This window comes from Sclerotinia sclerotiorum, genomic scaffold, assembly GCF_000146945.2.
Source record: "Sclerotinia sclerotiorum 1980 UF-70 scaffold_16 genomic scaffold, whole genome shotgun sequence".
In the NCBI taxonomy this organism is placed as follows: domain Eukaryota; kingdom Fungi; phylum Ascomycota; class Leotiomycetes; order Helotiales; family Sclerotiniaceae; genus Sclerotinia; species Sclerotinia sclerotiorum.
Window position 1 is genome coordinate 320,077 of NW_001820820.1, and position 18,049 is coordinate 338,125.

General features: G+C 41.0%; 5 protein-coding genes across 5 annotated transcripts; 3 read left to right on the forward strand and 2 right to left on the reverse strand.

Annotated features, from left to right (window-relative positions):
- Nucleotides 1-564: 564 nt before the first annotated feature.
- SS1G_10659 (predicted protein) lies at nucleotides 565-874 on the forward strand (the record flags this gene model as incomplete). The annotated part of the gene is made up of 2 exons (XM_001588162.1): nucleotides 565-796; nucleotides 858-874. 2 exons carry the CDS (start codon nucleotides 565-567, stop codon nucleotides 872-874), a joined length of 249 nt encoding a protein of 82 aa, XP_001588212.1.
- Nucleotides 875-1,498: 624 nt separating this feature from the next.
- On the forward strand, nucleotides 1,499-1,822 carry SS1G_10660 (predicted protein; the record flags this gene model as incomplete). The annotated part of the gene is made up of 1 exon (XM_001588163.1): nucleotides 1,499-1,822. One exon carries the CDS (start codon nucleotides 1,499-1,501, stop codon nucleotides 1,820-1,822), a length of 324 nt encoding a protein of 107 aa, XP_001588213.1.
- A 3,531-nt stretch (nucleotides 1,823-5,353) lies between these two features.
- SS1G_10661 (hypothetical protein) lies at nucleotides 5,354-7,101 on the reverse strand (the record flags this gene model as incomplete). Its single annotated transcript, XM_001588164.1, has 3 exons — nucleotides 5,354-6,287; nucleotides 6,421-6,731; nucleotides 7,096-7,101. The coding sequence occupies 3 exons, from the start codon at nucleotides 7,099-7,101 to the stop codon at nucleotides 5,354-5,356; spliced, it is 1,251 nt and encodes a 416-aa protein (XP_001588214.1).
- Nucleotides 7,102-9,387: 2,286 nt separating this feature from the next.
- Nucleotides 9,388-10,991, reverse strand: SS1G_10662 (hypothetical protein; the record flags this gene model as incomplete). Its single annotated transcript, XM_001588165.1, has 2 exons — nucleotides 9,388-10,604; nucleotides 10,850-10,991. The coding sequence occupies 2 exons, from the start codon at nucleotides 10,989-10,991 to the stop codon at nucleotides 9,388-9,390; spliced, it is 1,359 nt and encodes a 452-aa protein (XP_001588215.1).
- A 2,670-nt stretch (nucleotides 10,992-13,661) lies between these two features.
- On the forward strand, nucleotides 13,662-17,846 carry SS1G_10663 (hypothetical protein; the record flags this gene model as incomplete). The annotated part of the gene is made up of 3 exons (XM_001588166.1): nucleotides 13,662-15,841; nucleotides 15,891-17,148; nucleotides 17,214-17,846. The coding sequence occupies 3 exons, from the start codon at nucleotides 13,662-13,664 to the stop codon at nucleotides 17,844-17,846; spliced, it is 4,071 nt and encodes a 1,356-aa protein (XP_001588216.1).
- Between the last annotated feature and the right edge of the window lie 203 nt (nucleotides 17,847-18,049).

Genomic DNA, 18,049 nt, shown 5'->3' on the forward strand with positions numbered 1-18,049 from the left:
TGAATCACATTCGACATTCCTCATTTGTTTATTCATTATTGCTACCTATATGTTCTTTCGTTTTCTAATGCTTTTTAGTTGTAAAATTAATGATCATGATTCTCTGTAGACTTAACACGGACTACTAATTTAGCGTTGAGCTGCAAATGATAGCACTTCCCCTCCTCAAATACAACCGTTGAAGTAACTTGTTTATAAACAGTTTAGTCTCGGCATTCTAACCAACTAGGATATTTAGGATATCAAGTTTTATTTCCTTGCTTCTGGCTTGATACTGAAGATCGAAAATTCCCAGAAATTTTGAATTCTCATAAAATCACACACACCCACAGTCTTCGCACACATATATCTCAAACCATTCTTCAAATATTTTTATCGGCGTAACATACTTTCAAAAGCTAGACCATCATCCATTTCTCTCAATTCAAAGAATATCAGTAGGTCATTACTAAAGAAATCGTGTCTACATCTCTAGGTTATCACAAATTTCATCGCAAACAAAATATTCAAAAATATATCCACACGCAGAACTTATCAGCACTCAACAGTAAAAAGTACCTCAAAATGTATATCCTCAGAGCCCTACACTACTTGATACTTGCCATGGCCTTCTCGAACGCTGTTCAACCACAGGCTCAATTGATTGTCAACCGTCCTTTGTCTGAAGTCGAACTTGAGCAGCAACATAATATTTCCGCACCTCTATCTACTAGCACCATAGATATAGTCAATTGTTCCAGCACATCACTTCCGAATTCAACTCTTCTTGACGATGAATCTAAGAATTCTATGCAACGTCAGTTGGTATGCAATTAACATTTCCAAGGAATTCTAATGCAGATACTGACTGAGAATAGCTGGACGTTCTTTCTAGTATATATAACTACATAACTTCAAATCCCGATACCACTAATCAAGTTCAGAATGCCCGAGACCATCCAAGAGACTTTAAAAATACGACTGCAGACACGATAGCCAAGTCGGTGGGCGGATTACAACCAAGAGGCTTTTCGACCAATACGACGTTACAAAATGGCAATTCCACCAATCGCCTTCCCAGTTTCGATGCCATAAATAATACTTCGGAAGAGGAGTCATCATCTCAAGGGACAAATACAGAAAACGCGGAGACGAAGAAAATATCTATAATCTTATGCTCGCTTGGGGGCCTCGTTTTTTTTCTTGCAGTCATGTTTGTAGTGGTAATCACACGGGATTGGTGCAATGTTGGGAGGCGGGATGAGATATGTAGATGCGGTCTTCAAGAAGAACCAATTCACGAAGAACCAATAAACACCGTTTATCCAGCTCTACAACGCCAAGGAAGTTTGCCACCCGAATATAAATCTGACTGTACATTACCAATGCTCGAAGTTACTTACGAGGAAGCTTTGCGTGATGCTGTACCTGAATATTTACAGGTCATGAGGAAAACTATCTAAATGGGATGATCCATAGGGCAATTGCTGATTTAGCCATAACGTCTCAGCCAGCCCAAATGCCACGGCTCAATGATCTTCATCAGTTAATTGGTCAATCAGTGCCACAAGGAGGATATAGAGCTCGTGTGGAACTCATCCAATCTCTTTATTCATCCATGTTACCACCGCAAAGTGCTCACGTACTTGAGCCTGTTGTTGAGGGGGGTACAGAAGAAAATCCCCCTGAAAACGCCTTGGATCGGGTGCCAACAGAACGGCTTGAAACAGAGCAGCTCGGTCAGGAACAGTGGTTCATCAATCATATGGCAAATGTACAGCTGGCAATGGATACAGCGCAGCGTGGAACAGAGCAGCCTGGATCTGAGCCAGCCTGGATCTGAGGCAGTCTGGATCTGAGCAGCCTGGAACCGGCAACCGAAGAGCTGGCAACCAGAGAGCCTGAAACAGAGCTGTAACAGCTTAAAGGTTGGCTTCTGACAAATTGGAGCACGGTGAAGAAAGTGACTGGGAAAATATTGATGAGATTGGTTGTAACAAATTGGAAATAAAAGAGGTTTATGTTATAATAAGAAAGAAGAGAAGAACTCGCGAAATGAAGATATTGAGAAGCAAGAGGAAGATGTGGAAAAGGCAGAAAGTGGTTGGGTGTAGAGTGACTGGGAAGGTACGGAGGAGAGCGATATAGAGGTTGATTAAGTTGTATAAAAAGGGATAATGATTGGCAGGATCTTTAGATTATCTCTCTAGATTTATTCTATGTAAGCTATTTACGTAAGATTATTTCTTTCTCTTGATAATTTATTTAACGAATTATCTGGAAAGTTTTAAATTTGAAGCCAAGTAGTTTCCCGCATAGTGTCGTGTCAATTATTTGTATTCATAAATCCCTTCATTGTTACTTCATAATCTTACATAACCGAACTCAACTCCAATAGATAGTCTCTATAAGAATAATCAACATATTCTATCCTAATATAAAATTTCCTTCCACAAACAAAAATTCCAAAGGTCATTATTAAAGCATTTGATTTCCGAGGAAGCTACTCTCTACTAAAGAACATCTGGTCATAATAAGCTATCAATAGATAACTTTACTAAGACTTCCAAAAGAAAAAGTCATAATCCTAGACTAAATAAACTATAATATTTCCATTCATTCATCATTCATATCTATTTCGTTATAAAATATTTGAAATAACTAAAGTATCATCTAATTTTCCTTTTGCTCAGGTATTAATTTATCATTATCCGTTATCAAAAAATGATGTTTAAACTCCTTTCTCCTTTTTTATCGTTCGATATATTCAAACCTATATATTTACAAAATCTAGGATCTTACCAGTTATTAGAAAAAGAAGTCATCTGTGAGAATTCCCGAGCCTCCCATGATACCAAATAAATTGAATAGCTGCGATATCTTGGCATCGATATTACAAATTCAGAAACCATGGCCAATCTCCATCACCACCATTCTATCAGGAAGAAATATATCTTCCGCTACAATGAAGTCAGCCTCAACCTCGTCCCCCAATCTTACCCGAAGCGAAATCCAGATATGTATCGAAATCAAAGCTATATTAGGATTTACCTCATCCGATATTTTACTAGATAGATAGCTATAGAGCTAGATCTACAGACACTTGAAAATTTCGGGGAGTAAGAGTTGGGGATTGAACAGATGCATATGCTGCTTTATTTGGACATGTTTGATTCTGTTGTGTACTGTGTGGTCAGGGGGTTTATATATGCTGCGAGGTGCGAGATGGATTTTTAGATGGGTGGGTTTTGAAGGGAAAACGGGCTAAAGGAGTTTGGGAAGGAGTTTGGGAAGGAGTTTGGGAAGGAGTTTGGGAAGGAGTTTGGAAAGGAGTTTGGAAAGGGGGAATGAGGTGGGATTGAAGACGAATCGAACCAAGCAAAGTGAGATATTATAGAGCAAATGACGAAATAGAGTGCATGAAAGACGAGCAAGCGATAGCTGCTTTCAAGACAGGCAGTCCGTGGTATTTTATTTGAATCTGGCTGAAAACCTCACAAAGCCTCAGACCTTTTGAAACTTTAAGGTCTAGGCTATGGCTCCATTTTAGACGCTTAACAAACTACAAGTAGATGAAGAAGGAGATGTAGGAGGTCAAGTTGTAAGGAATTGATTGAATGGAAAAGGATGTGAAAAGGAAGAATTACAGAGATTAAAGAACGTATGACAACAAAAAAAGGACGAAGATTGATAGAATGAGGTCTGATAAACGAGACAAGCTTGGACAAGCGAGGAAACTCCTCCATATTTTGCCTGAATAAGGAAGAAGCTGGAAATGTGCTTGTTGTACAGAATAAATTGAGAGACCAACTGAACAGGTGGAAAATATTTAGTATGAGGAACTCCGAACTCTAGTCGAGGAATGACTTCATCTGGAAGATCTACAGTAGCTCACAAATTGAGGTCTTGAGACCGGGACTGTAGTTTCAGATATTGGAGGCAGAAGGAAAGGCTAAGGGAGTCTGTCTTTATGAATGTAATAATTATATTTATTATGTAGATGTATGTTTGTATAATATCTTTAAATATCTATACTCATACTCATAGTACTTCACTTATAGAATACTTTATATCGAAATTATAATACATTTCTGAGTACTCCTCAGCCTGAAAGAATCAAAACCGAGAATTATAATAGATATAAATATAATTTTATAATATAAATACAAGAGTATTATTCTAATAAATGAGGAAAAAAAAATATTTAGATTTTTGATATAATAATTTCTTCAAAAAAATAATTTTTCTCTCTCTCCGAGTCCTTCAGAAATCTCTTTAAAAAAAAATAGATATTCTTTTCTATTCTCTCCCCCTTCTTGCCCTCTATCCCCTCTTCCTCTTCTTCCCTCCTCTCTCAAAAATACAAAATTCTCACAAAAACAAACAATACAACAAAAACAATTCATCGGAAAACAAAATCCAAACAAATCCTTTTGTGTACGAAGAATTGATAGAAGCAGTGTCCGTGGGTATATGTACAGAGTGGAAGTCATAGTTGAAGCTGGGCTTAAAGATGATGAGTATAAAGATATATCGTATCTGATAATAAAAGACTATGAAAAGTTTCTAGAGTTCGGGGGCTTTAGGGGTTAAAGTAATCTTATAAGTTTGGGGTTGTTAGGGCTTGCGATTATTATATGTGAAGCATTTAACAGATTATAGCATAGCGTAGGGCGTTACAGGCTTGATAAATCTAGAGCCAATAGGTATAAGCTGTATTCCGTATATAAGTATAGGTACTACTTATTAATGGGTTTTATATCAAGGTTAGTAAGATTAGGCTAGTAAAGGAGAAATACTCTGTATTTAATGGACATAGGGAAGCAGCTTGCTCGGTTTGCGGGGTACTGTAGGGATTGTAATTTTATATTATAGGTGTTATGGGTATGGGTTGGAAATATAGACTATCAGGGGCCTATAAGTATAGGTAGTAGTAGGTAAGTATAGGCAGTACTTAGATACCTAGGTACTTATAAATGGTAGGTATAGGCAGGACAGGACCTAAGAAATGAGTTTGTGGTGTTATTAATGAAAACTACCTAGGTATAGGAGTATATATTAGACATTAAGTACAGGCTGTGTGTAAGTATAGTGTAAATATATTGGGGCTTAAGGCTATCTAGTAAGTAGGTATACAAGATATCCTACAGACCCAGTCAGTTATAAGATTCTCCATAATTCATTCAGTACACCACTTAATCAACTTTAAAGATCATATCGATACTCTATATACTATCTGAGATCTATCAAACCCATCCATCCACACATCAATATCATAAAATCATTTCTTAAATATACACCACAAACTCCTTACTTCCTTTCCACTAATATACATTAATATCCCATTCCAAATCCTCAAGACCCATATAACCTTTTATAAAACCACAATAGCAAAAACCAAAGCAACCCATAATCCCAAAACCTCCTTTCCACAACCCATTCCTACACTTCTACTTCTCTCCGCTCCACTTCCCTTCGTCGTACTTCCAGTTGCACTTGCGCTTATCATACTACTAGTAGTAGAAGTAGCAGTGGCACTATATGGTTGGGACATTGTAGCTGTAGCTACAATATTTGCCTCTTGACTATGATAAACAGGTTTCCGTTCATCAGTTATTCCATTACCACCATCGAAAAATTCTCCACTACCATCATAGGGCGTCTTTTTTGATTTAGCACTGACCCATTCCGCTCGTGTATAATCATCAACACCTTTTCCACCTGCACCTATTAATTTGAGGTTTGGAACCGGGACTGGCGCGAATTTAGCCGGGTCATTGTTTAAGAATCCGGGATAACTTAAAGAATTGTTGAGAATCGACATATTGAGATTTATATTCGTGTAGTTCGTCTTTGAGGCGCAAAGGGAAAAAACATTAGCTCCAACATCGTAACGGCCAAGATTAGGAAGACCCCAGTTATTCTCCAAGGTAGAGAGAATACTATAATGTGAATAGACAGTTGTATCTACAGTTCCCCTTTTATCCACTGGTACAGCACCACCTAGAAGGACGGAATAAATTCGATTCGGTTTAGAATAGGTTTCCGATTCATCGTAGGTAAGAAGAATAAGAGTATTATTCATAAAAGCTTCATTTTGAAGAAGTGGCGTAAGGAATGATCGTGTCCAATTAGCAGCAAAGGCTAAAGAGGTATTATGTCCATCATTTAGCATATCCGGGGATATATGCGCGTATTGTGGTAAGGAAGATGGATCGGTTTGAACTGTGGTTGAGAAATCTTTCAAGGAGAGAAGATTTTGGAGTCGTGTACCATTTGTATTTATACTATCATAACTCACGAATGGACTATCAATTCAAGCATTAGTATTCATCTTTCATGGAATATACCTCAAATGAAATGACGCTCCGCTGGCCCTCCGGGGGTCACTGCCGTGGAGGCAGACTATTTGACTAGAAAGCAATTTTGAGAATAACTCACTTATGTTTTCGTACATAATCCCATCCTTTTCCATCCTGCGCCGTACTTCCTTCTCCCATATATCCAGGTCCTGGCATTCCCTCAAAATATCCCTTCCAAGTAATTCCCGCATCCTCAAAAAGATCCACCACTGTTGTCACATTATGCGGTATCCTTACGAATCCATCATGATTGAGACCGAAAAAATCACCTCCGACAGATGCTATGTAATTTGGTTGAGAAGGATGTGTGAGTCCATAGTAGTTTTCTAAGAGAATGCCTTGTTTGGTGAGATTTTGTATATCGGGGTTTGAGTCTACTTTTGTATCGTCCTGTGGAAGAACTTGTTAGTATTCTGAATGGTGTCAAGGAAGAATGAGGTGACGAACTTGATTTTCGAGCCAGATGGTGAAAAATCTATCAAAGGCCGCTCCTGGTACATATGCAGCTTCACATGTTGATCGCATAAGTGTAATTGCGCCTGCTAATAGCAAGAAATTTGACCGCATTTTGGGAATTGTGATGTCTTGATACCTTTATTATCTCAAATGTAATAATAATCAAATAGAGATAAGAGAAGTAGAGAGAGTTGAAAAAGTACGAAAAACAAAAGTAAAATCGAAAAATCACAATATAAGTATAATATGACAGTTAATCAATTTACCTTTATACTTTACCTTTTATTTGGTATCAAACAATCATGTTTCATCGCATTTGTCCAAGCAGTGCCTCAACCACGGATGTATTTGATTGATGCAGTTGGCTCATCGGTGACATTCCAGAAAGGCTGTGTGAGCTTTTGGCGGAGTCTAGAGGTAATGTGGCTAGAAAGGCTGATTTACAGGGATATAAAAACTATTATTAGCATTATATATAAAATCTTATCTCATCCCTCCTTTAGTTGCAGATCGATTGGCGACTTATAACAACATTGGTTTTTGATGATATAACTAAGTACTGTGCTATGTGACTGTAGTTTCGAATGCAAATTCAAGTGATGTGCACAGTTATGCCTCTCCCAACGGTGATGGACAGAAAGGCTCAACTTTTGGTAGTGATGAGTTGATCGATCTGATGATTATTTTGTGCCACGAGTATACATTCGAAGGAGAGTCCAGTTGTAATGCTATTTACAAGTATGGCTGGCGTTAATAGTGATCATACAACTCGAGAGATCTTCATTAATTCGTAAGACCTGAAATATGTCCCTTCATTATATTTAGAATACTAGTGGATATATAAAGTTAAATACAACTTCAACCCCAAAAAAACATTTCATACACAGCTCAGTTATTCCTCACCAACCCTCCTTTCCAACAATTGAAACCAAAAGTCTATCTAATTAAAGAAAGAGACCCCAAATTTTCATATTAATATATAATATTGGCTACAAATCAAATATTTATACATGACTACACCCCATTCATAAAGCCAGATCCCCTTTTTACAACCTATCAAATGAAGATTATATAAAAGTATATATTCTCATGATGATACTGCTGGCTAGGTATACGCATATAACCACAGATTTTACAGTATTTCATTGAAATAACTACCAAAAGAAATTCATCAATCACCCGACAAATTGAGCAAGAGTTTATCCCTATACTCGATCATCCAAGTATAATAATTAAGAACTTGGTTGAGGTTACCTAGTACTACTATCCATATACAGATACACTTCTGCAAAAAACGGCATACTTCCCAAATATCCAATACATACCTACTCAGCACAACCTCCTACAGCATCTCCATATCACCATATCATCACAAGCTACCTACCTACCTACCTAGATAATATAAAAATTATATCTCTCTACCTTCTCAGAATTCACAATCCATAATTCCAAATTCACAATCCACATATCTATCTACTACCTAGTACCTAGTCTATCAATCATCCCTATTCATTCATTCATTCATTCACCCCGCCCAAGTCCCAACCCCCAACGCCCCACCCCCCGTATCTTAAATCCCCTCTCTTCCCCTCCTCCTCTTCTTCTTTTTCTTAACCCCTGATTCCATCCGAGAAGTGAATTCTATTATTTATGTAGGTATCTAGACACCTACCTAGATACTCTTGTAAATACTACTACTAAGGTATCTATCATTCACTCTTTATTATTTTATATCACCTCAAATAATAGGTAATCTCAAATCATCATCTCAAACCATTACATTATCCTCATTCCTTTTATCTAAACCCCTCTAAGTTCCAATTCCAAACCCCCTACTCTACTCTAAATTTTTTTTCACTTTCAAATTCTCAAGAAAGAATCATGATATCCATCTCCATCTCCATCTCAAACTCTAAAATCTTTAAAATCTCCAAGAGAGTTCAAAAAACTTTGACATGGTGAATTAGGTATATACACTTCACCCCCTCTCCCCTCTGCAAAAACCCCTCACCACAACCAAAATTACACCAAACCCCGAACTTCCCTCCTCCCTCCTTCCAAAAAAGAAAGCAAAGAAAATCAAAGAAAACCATCGTTTTTCCACAGTGTGAATATCTGTACTTAGGTATACTTATACACATATAAATAAATGAGTAAACACAGTGAAAGTAGCGGAGAGGAAGGAGGGAAACAAGAGAGAAGGGAGGTGTGGTGGATTTTTAATATAAAATTGGATTTACATATGAATCATTGATTATCATGCTCGATTTTGATAACTGATGTATACAGTTAAAAAATATAGGGTAAATGAGTGCTAGATTTATTGATGGAGAATTGGAATACCACCAGTTTATCACTGTTATATTAAACGTTTTTGATGAGACATTTATTGTATATCAAAAAAGCTAAAAAGCTAAATATCGAAAGGTATCTATATACACAAACAAAAATAAAAAAATCCAAACGCCGTAAACCCCATCATCTAGTCCATATCTTCATATTCTCCCTCTTCTTCTTTCTCTCCCTCTATACCTCATCTCCCACTCCTCTACCTCTACATCTACCTCAACATCTACCAATCTACCCACCACTACCCCGTTCTACACCAACTCCTCCCCCTCTCAACCTGCCACTGACATAATCCCACCTCAAGTACCATACCCAAAAATCCCGCTACACAAATTCCTCCACTATCAGAGACACTCGTAGCTCCCAAACTAAATTCCCTATCCACCTCATCTACTTTCTCCATAATTTCTGCAAAGGTATTTACATAAACCGCTCCTCCTAAAAGTCCCTCCCAAAATATAACTATGAAAATAATATACACGCTAGGTATCCAAAACCATAATGCTTGAGAGATTAAGAGGAATAAATTTGCGATTTGGAGAAAGGAGGGAAGATAAAGATTGTGAATTCGATAAAAAGGGGTAGAGGAGCGAGATATGAAAACGCCAAGTTGATAAATGAAGCCGTAGGTCGGATAGAAAGAACGATATGTGGAAAATGGGTTTCCTGGGGAAGGTGTAAGGAAGAGGAGGGTAGGAGAGACACCTTGATTGATGGTATATTCGGCTATGTAAACGAGAAGGAGAGGGAGCATATAGGGGAAGAAAAGATAAGAAGCACGATGGAGGTTATAAAGAAATGTAGATTTGGATGAATTTTGAGAGAGTGATGGGGAAGAGGGACGCGGAGAGTGTGAAGAGTAAGCTTCTGATGCGATAGCTGGACCAGGAGCAAGTAAAGAGACTGCTGCGGAATCAGCTGGTAAATCTTCAATATCAGAAGCTGTGAGGGGTCCATTAAGCGAATCTTCTCCAGGAAGGGAATTATAATCTTTTCGAATAGATGCTCTTTTCAATGGTCCTCGAGGTAAGATAACGAAGAAAGAGAGAAGCATTATGCAAGGCAAGAATGCAGAAGCCAAAAGACTTGTCTTGACTGATAATCCAATGATAGTAGTCAAAAGAACGTATAATCCGGCTCCCGCTAAACCTGCCCCTCCTGTTCCACTTCCCCATGCTGCAAGACTGAAATGTCCATAGTAATGTGTGAGACCCAAGAAACTTAATTCTCCACCACCACTACTGAAGCTAGCAAGTATGACACCAAATAATTTTGTTGATACGGATTTGTCGGTGGGTGTTAATGCTATTAGGAGCATACCTCCGGATGATAAACCGCAGAATATAAGGATTCGAATCCAGTAGGGAATTTTATGGATGAAATACGGAGCGATGAGTTTAGTTACGAAAGAAGGCATAACATCTGCGAGAAGAACGACGGATTTCGGAATACTTGGACCTAAAGGAAGAAATGTTAGTGATTGGTATTATCATTGCGACTGCAGATGGTACTGTGTACAGAGCGGGTTGCGCATCAAAGGGAAAAGGGGAAGTAACTTGCCGACCAAATCCAGGGCCGCAGACAAGATAATAACATAAAGAACATTATTGATAAGACCTATGAAAGAGTTAACCCTATAAGAATTGTGCGACGCTCCCCACGACGACGATCTGTCGTGGCCATTTCCAAGCGGAGTAGCATACCAAATAACCAAAACGCCATCAAAACCGAAGTATCTGCGCCATGAAAAATAGCCTTAAATCTCGCACGGTACATGGCCCATGAAGACCCTGGAGATCCTGGAAGTGGAAATGCAATGCCGGTAGATGAAGATGATCTATTCATTGCCGTGATGGGTATTGAGGAGTAATCATATCATCTGTAGATGATTTTACTATGGAATCGTGGGGATGTAGGTATGCGTGTACAAGTTGATCAAGTGAATTTTGTGAGGTATGATGCTGATTAAGGTCTCACACCGAAATGTCTTGGTTGTGATGGATGTGATGTGATGTGATGATAAGCTATTTAGTAGCGATAACGTAGTAAGTTCTTACTAGGTAGGTAGTAGATACTATTATGGAGGTTGTTCTGGTCATATCCTTGATGAATTTACAAGGGTAAGCGTGGCAGGTACCGGATCGGGATATAATCGGGATTTTGAAGTCGGGAAGTCGATTCCATTCACCACTTATCTAACTAAGGTCAACAGCTGCGGAAATCCAAGTCACAGTAAAATACTAGGTACCTAGGTATTCAAACAAAAGAACCCTACGGAATTAAGCCCCCAATTTCCGAGGCCGAGGTTGAGTTATATTTCTCAGTGATATCACCACAATGAAAATTCACCTCGAAGAAAATTTGATAGCATACGTCAAATTTGATTCTCAGCGGCTCGAAACTAGACACTAGGTAAATATTCACTCGAATTAAACGAGCCATTCATTCATTATTAAAATTCATGACTATTCAACTCCTGGATTAGGCGATTAAATTCACTGCTCGAGTAGCAAAATGATTTCTTCAAATGAAGAAGTCTTGTGCTTGTTTACTTGTCAGAGTGAGTTTTGGTGGTGGATGTCATGTTCATGTTCATGCAGCATTGTTTGCTTGATGTGTTTCAGAGTTTATGTACAGTAGCATGTAGAAGTTTATGTAGGGGTTTGTGTAGGGGTTTATGTATGGGTATTGAGGAGTAGGTATTTAGGTATGTCGCGCTTATAGGAAATTTCGGCGGCTGGAGAGCGGGTACTTGTTGTCAAGGGACTTGCATGGTAGGTACGGAGTAGTACGTTGCATTTTGGTTGGTGGTGGTTGTCCAATAGCTTGTGATAGCTTGGTTTTTCTTTGACGGTCGATATCAAGTATTAGGTGGCTGGCTTGCAGTTTTATTTGGTAAAGTCAAGGTACGGTACCATTTGCTTGTCGTCTCATATTATAGATCTGCAAGGTAGGTAGCTACAAATCGAGTACAACATCAAAGTAAAGTAACGCAACCCAACCCCAACCTCAAGTAAGCATGAAAGTTGTTTTCTATTTGAAGTATGATATGAAAGTAAGTTGTATGGTACGGTAAGCTCACCAGTGTAAGCTGTAAGGTAGGTAATGTATGCCAACATCGCGGGTATGTGCGCTAAGGAAACATAAGAGAACGGATAAATGTAATGTACCGCAACGCCATCGAAGAGATCGTCTCTTTGTCAGATAAGTAAGTACGTAGTAGCCAGCTTGGGAAAAATCAATTGGTTCAAGTTAAATTAATCCTGGTCATTTTACCCCATTTTACAATATTTAAGCTCATGACTAGATTTGATTGGGTTTAGTCCACGTCTTAGCTTGGTCAACCTGCTTACATAGCTGCAGGTATCAAGTTATCAAATTAGAAGAGATCAAATTCAATTCCATCACCTTCAACCGAAGCTTTTCTAAGCTTCTTCTTGTATTTGCTAGTCTCCATTGGGTACAGTTCTATGAATGGTTATAGCTTTATTACTTACCTAGGTGGTTGATCCATGCACCACCTAGTGACTGTACCTAGCACTTACTACCAGATAACGACTAGGGTAGGTAGCATATTCACCCATGCTCTTCCCCTGTTCATTCGACCTTCTTACCCTTCCTACCCTTCTCTTCCCCCATTTAAAAGTGGAGAATCCGAAAGTGGACCCTCAATTTATCACTTTCCTGTTTCCTGCCTTGGGGCTGCAGATTTGCTTTTCTCCATATTCACTAACTGAGTAAACACGCTAATCAAAACCAAAAAAGTACTAGGTAAGCTAATGATTCACACTAAAATCCATCCATTTACTTTCATCATCAAAGCTTCATGGAAAAGAATCTTGTACACCGAGAACTTTCAATCTCAATCAACACATAGTCGAGAGTGAAGAGTCAAGACTCAAGAGGAACGAACTTCAATCATCAACACCTACAGGAAGATTCGAATCAGTATCGAAAACTTATATTCACACGCTTGCTTGAATATAATGTTTACATTTAATTAACGCCATCCATCCATCCATCGATCAATATCATATTCTATTTGGATTCCTTCATATTGCTACCTACATATTGCATTTCCTTCATTCACTCATCCCTCCGTTCATTCATTCCGGATAACCCCAAAGTCTTTCCTTGAGCTGCCATCAAATCACCGAAAAGTCCCTGCGCCATAAATCTCCTACTACCTACACCGTGCCGTGCCGTGGCACAAGGTCAAACTTTCAACTGGCAGATATCAACAATAGAACTTTGCAGATTCACTACAAAAACTTCATTCAGCGTGAGTGGATATTCTTTTAATTCTTCGATACCTTCGTCATTTTTTCCAAGGCTCAAAGATCGTACGTGGTATATTCACTAGCTCGAACCCTCAAGGAAGAGATTACGGATAGAACTCCGGCACTAACTTTTTAACTTGGTCATTTAGTTCGAACCTAAATCTCTTTCCGACTGTTGAAAACTCCACACCTCGAATCTATCCCAAACTTCCATATCAAACAGACAAATCTCGTTATGGAGGGTGGAAGACCCCCGCCACAATTACCGTTCTCGCGGAATACCAACACGGCTTCTCCATATGGTCGTTCTACGTTTCCACCTGCGCCGAATGGTCAAACATCACAATACCCTACCTCGTCGCATCCACCGAGCGCCCCTCCTCCATACGCGGATCATCAGCGAAGGACTTCTGATGGTCAATATTTTCAAGCGCGTTATCAAGATGGACCACCACAAATACATGGGGGAGGTCATTCAAGGCATCCAAGCTCTTCTTCGATTGGGCATGGTACTCCAGTAGGACGAGGTATGCCACCTCCATCCTCTCCCCAGCAGCAACAGCAACACCAAGGGCCCATTCAACATGCGTATGGACCGCCACACCCTCGAGCACCTCCAGTATCTGTTGGTCCGCCAGCTGGCTTTCCAAGTGGTCGAGAACTACCGCCACCACCTTTGAATAGACCACCGAGCACGGCGGGAAGTAACATGTCCATTTCATCATTGCTTGGAGGTCCAACGCCGGCTACTCGAGATCCAATGCCGGGCCAGTACACTTCCCCTATCAACACCTCGGCACCGCCTCCTATGTACGGTAGCGCGACGCATGCTTCACCACGCGTTAATTCCGCTGCAAATGAATATACCTCTTTTGGACGTCCTCGGACGCCCGACTCACGCTATGAACATCGGGATCATCGCGCAAACTCTGCAGGCTCTCCCCCAGGACAATATGGGACGCCTGACCATCGACATGGTACCCCTCAGCAATATGGTCCAAGACCCGCCCAAAATCCCTTAGCACAATACCCGGAGGATAGGCGAGATTCACAACAAGGAATGAGAATGAATAATATGAACATGCCCCCGCGACCAAGCAGTCAACCAATGACATACAACTCTTCCATTTCTCGTTCTGGAGACCGTCCAGCATTGCATGGCGAACCGCAATTTGGCGGTAGAAGAGTGGATCATGATCCTCGAGGACTGGAGACCTTGACCAGAGGAGAAGCTATCCATCAGAGGCCTCCCGGTGGTTTCAACAATAGGCATGATCCAGCTTTCGAGCACATTGAGAGAGAGCGAGATAGGGAGAGGGAAAGAGAGAGAGAGAGGGATAGGGATAGGGAAGCGGCAGCGGCGGCAATGATGTTGAGTCAGAGGGAGAGGTCGGTTGCAGAGCGCGAACAAGCTTTGGCCATGCACGAACGACCCGGGATGCATGGAGAGTATCCGCACCAAATCCCACAACGAGCTCATGCTCAGATGTATGGTCGGCAACCTGATCCTCGTGAACAAGCAGCTTGGGTTCGCGCTGGACATGATCAGAGAATGGGATATGAACAACCGCCGTATGACCGTCCGCCGCCATCGTATCCACATGGCAATGGTTATGATTACCCACGAAGCGCGGCCCCACAATACCCGAACCACCCCGCTTATGACCCAGTGCCCCATCATGAACAACGTGACCCTCGATACCCCCCTGTTTCTCATCATCAACCCCATCCACAATCACAAACAGCAGCAGGTCCAGGTCCCCATTTCGAGCAATCATATGAAGAGAGAATGGATCGTGGTCCACACCAACAGCAGCAGCAACAGCAACATGTGGCAAGACAACAAGTGGCTGAAGGTCAAGCACGCGTGATGCAGCCTCAACCATTGGCATATGGTGGATCAATGCCACCAAATGCTCAATACCAACAACATGACTCCCCCCAAAGAAGACCAATTGAAGAAGGACCTCAAATGATGCAACAGCAACAAAGCCAGAGGAGCCTTTTAAGCGTTCAAGACAATCGAAGAGGAGGTCGAATTTCACCTATTCCTCAAGCTGTACAAGGTGCACAAGTTCAGCATCCAGGTCCTGCTGGCGAACCCGGTATTAAAAGCGAATTTGGTAAGATATTCCACGGTATTGGAAGTGGAGTAGGTGCAACTATGAGCATGCCCAGTCCTGTTGCAGGTTCTACTGCTGCGGGATTGCCCTTCTCTGGACCACGTCGTGATGACCTTGATTCACCGTCTGCTCATAACTCGCCCATTGAAAACAATGGTTCCATGATGACCCGTCCATTTGGAAGACGCCGGAAGCTCAAAGAAGAAGAAAGAGGTGATGATGAAAGCAGCACAGGCCGACAGACACCTAACGGCAGAGCAAAGCGTACAAAACATGCTGCACATAGACATCAGTATGCCCCTCAACTCCTCATCCTGGTTACTTAGCCTAACATGTTTTAGTCACCATCATCGCCCCGATGCTTTGGATCGAATTCCATCACCTTCGTCACAAACGTTGACACCATTCAAGAGCATCAAGGGCACTAACGGTAATGTATCCCCACCAAATGGCGAGAGATCGGTCGTTCCACATCATCATATCCAACGACATCATCATCATCACCACACAGCAGGACCGAAAATTGCCTCGCCTATGAATACCGTTATCCGCATGCCTAGATACGAAGTTAGGTCGCAAGCGATCATTGATGCAGCTTCGATACATCCCCGTTGCCACCTTGGATACGAGTATTACCAACCTAATCTCAAACTGTTTCGATCAAGCTCTTCTGATCGACTCCCTTATAATCGTGCCTTTGCCAGTACCAACAGAGCTTTCCCCAATTTTGAAGGCAAGGTCAATTGCACGTATACCATCAAAATTTCTCGAGCTCATCTCAGACCAGAAAGTAGAGAAGAAATCACTTATCGGAAAAATCTATGGGGTACTGACGTCTATTCGGATGATTCAGATATCATTGCTGCTTGCATTCATCAAGGTTGGATTTGTGGAAAGTGGGCCAAAGATGTCGATGTTAAGCTTTTGAATCTTTATCCATCAGATGAAGGTGTTTCCGTCGAACCAGAACTTGATATCCCGTACGACGGACCGGATGAGACTTTTGATCACCCTCCTGCCAAAGGTCCTATGCCAATTCGTATGGATCATGATCTCCATGTCACAGTACTTGTTCTGGATTGTCTTGACAAGTACTCTAGCAAAGTTCGTTTCGGTATCAGGAGTCGTGAATGGGGAGGCAAAAACACAACTGCGCATGATGGTTTGAGTTACTTGATCATGAACATAAAGTGGGTTGACGGAGTAGATGGGATGGAAAGTGGAAACTTTGCCAAAAAACGGTTCTTGAACATGCAACATCAGGAGAAATCTACGGATAGGCAGGAACAAGAGGCTGACCGAGAACGCGAATTGTGGTTGGAGACGAAGATGAACGGGAACGGAAAACGAGCCATAGACCATGGAAATGAGGAGGACGTAGTTATGGAGGAGAGTAACATGAGAGGTGATTCGGGTGGACCACAAGTTTTAAATGATGGAGAAATTCGGGGTGTTGGCATGGGAAGTTGGTGGAAGGGAAATCCCCGAGATTCGTCAAAGGATGCTAAGAACGGCAAAAGTGCAACTGCTCAAAAGAGTCAAGAAATGACAGGGAATGGTGCCCTACCAAGCAAGACGCATCAGTTTGGAGCCCACACCGTAAGTGATCATTTCTTTGATCATTGAAACTCTTATTTAACTTTTTGCTGACACGTTGATACTAGCAGGATCTTACTGGAGCAAACATGTCAGGATATATTGCGCAATCTACGAAGAATTCCGAATCCATCCCCGAACTTTCAAAGAAGAATCCGCAAGAATCCGAAGAGGATAGAGAAAATTCTAATCCGACTTTGGAGAGGAGCCATATCAATGTCCCAGCTCTGAGCTCAAATACTTCATCAAACAAAGAAAGCGGTATCCCAGAGGGAGTATCAGTGCCAGAATCCATGGTACTTGATACAGCAGCTTCGGCTCCTCAAAAATCAATGCCTACAGGCACACAAGAGACAGGAATCCTCGCCGCACAATCGACTGAAACTTCATCAGGCCGCCAAGACAAAGTTATCAATGAAGTGGAGCCGGCTAGAGGTCCGAATCACATGACTTCTAAATCAGAAACACAAACACAAATTCCAGCTACCCAGAAGCAGGATGACAAGATTGAAAAATCGTTGGGATTGAAGGACCAGGAAATTATTCCACAAATTGTCCCAGTTGTAGAAGTCCCTACAGCTGCACCTCAGACTCAAGCTCACGCCCAAGCTCTCCACATAGGTGGAGAATCTTCTCCACTTATTGTGGCAGACGCAACGGTGGATACAAACTCTTCTGCATCTGCTCCTGCAAATAACTGATGATGTGTTTGTTGCGACGCCATGCCATAGGCATTGACTTACCTAAGTGACCCTTATTGTATGAATATTCGCCATACTCGCGAGCAAAAGTGCATAGCATTGTTGAACCTCGCCATAGTTGGGGTTGTCGGTTTACCAAATATCCAAGCGTACCTCTACTCAAGTAGGCAACAAACTTGAGTTAGTGCAAGACAGCTTTTGGC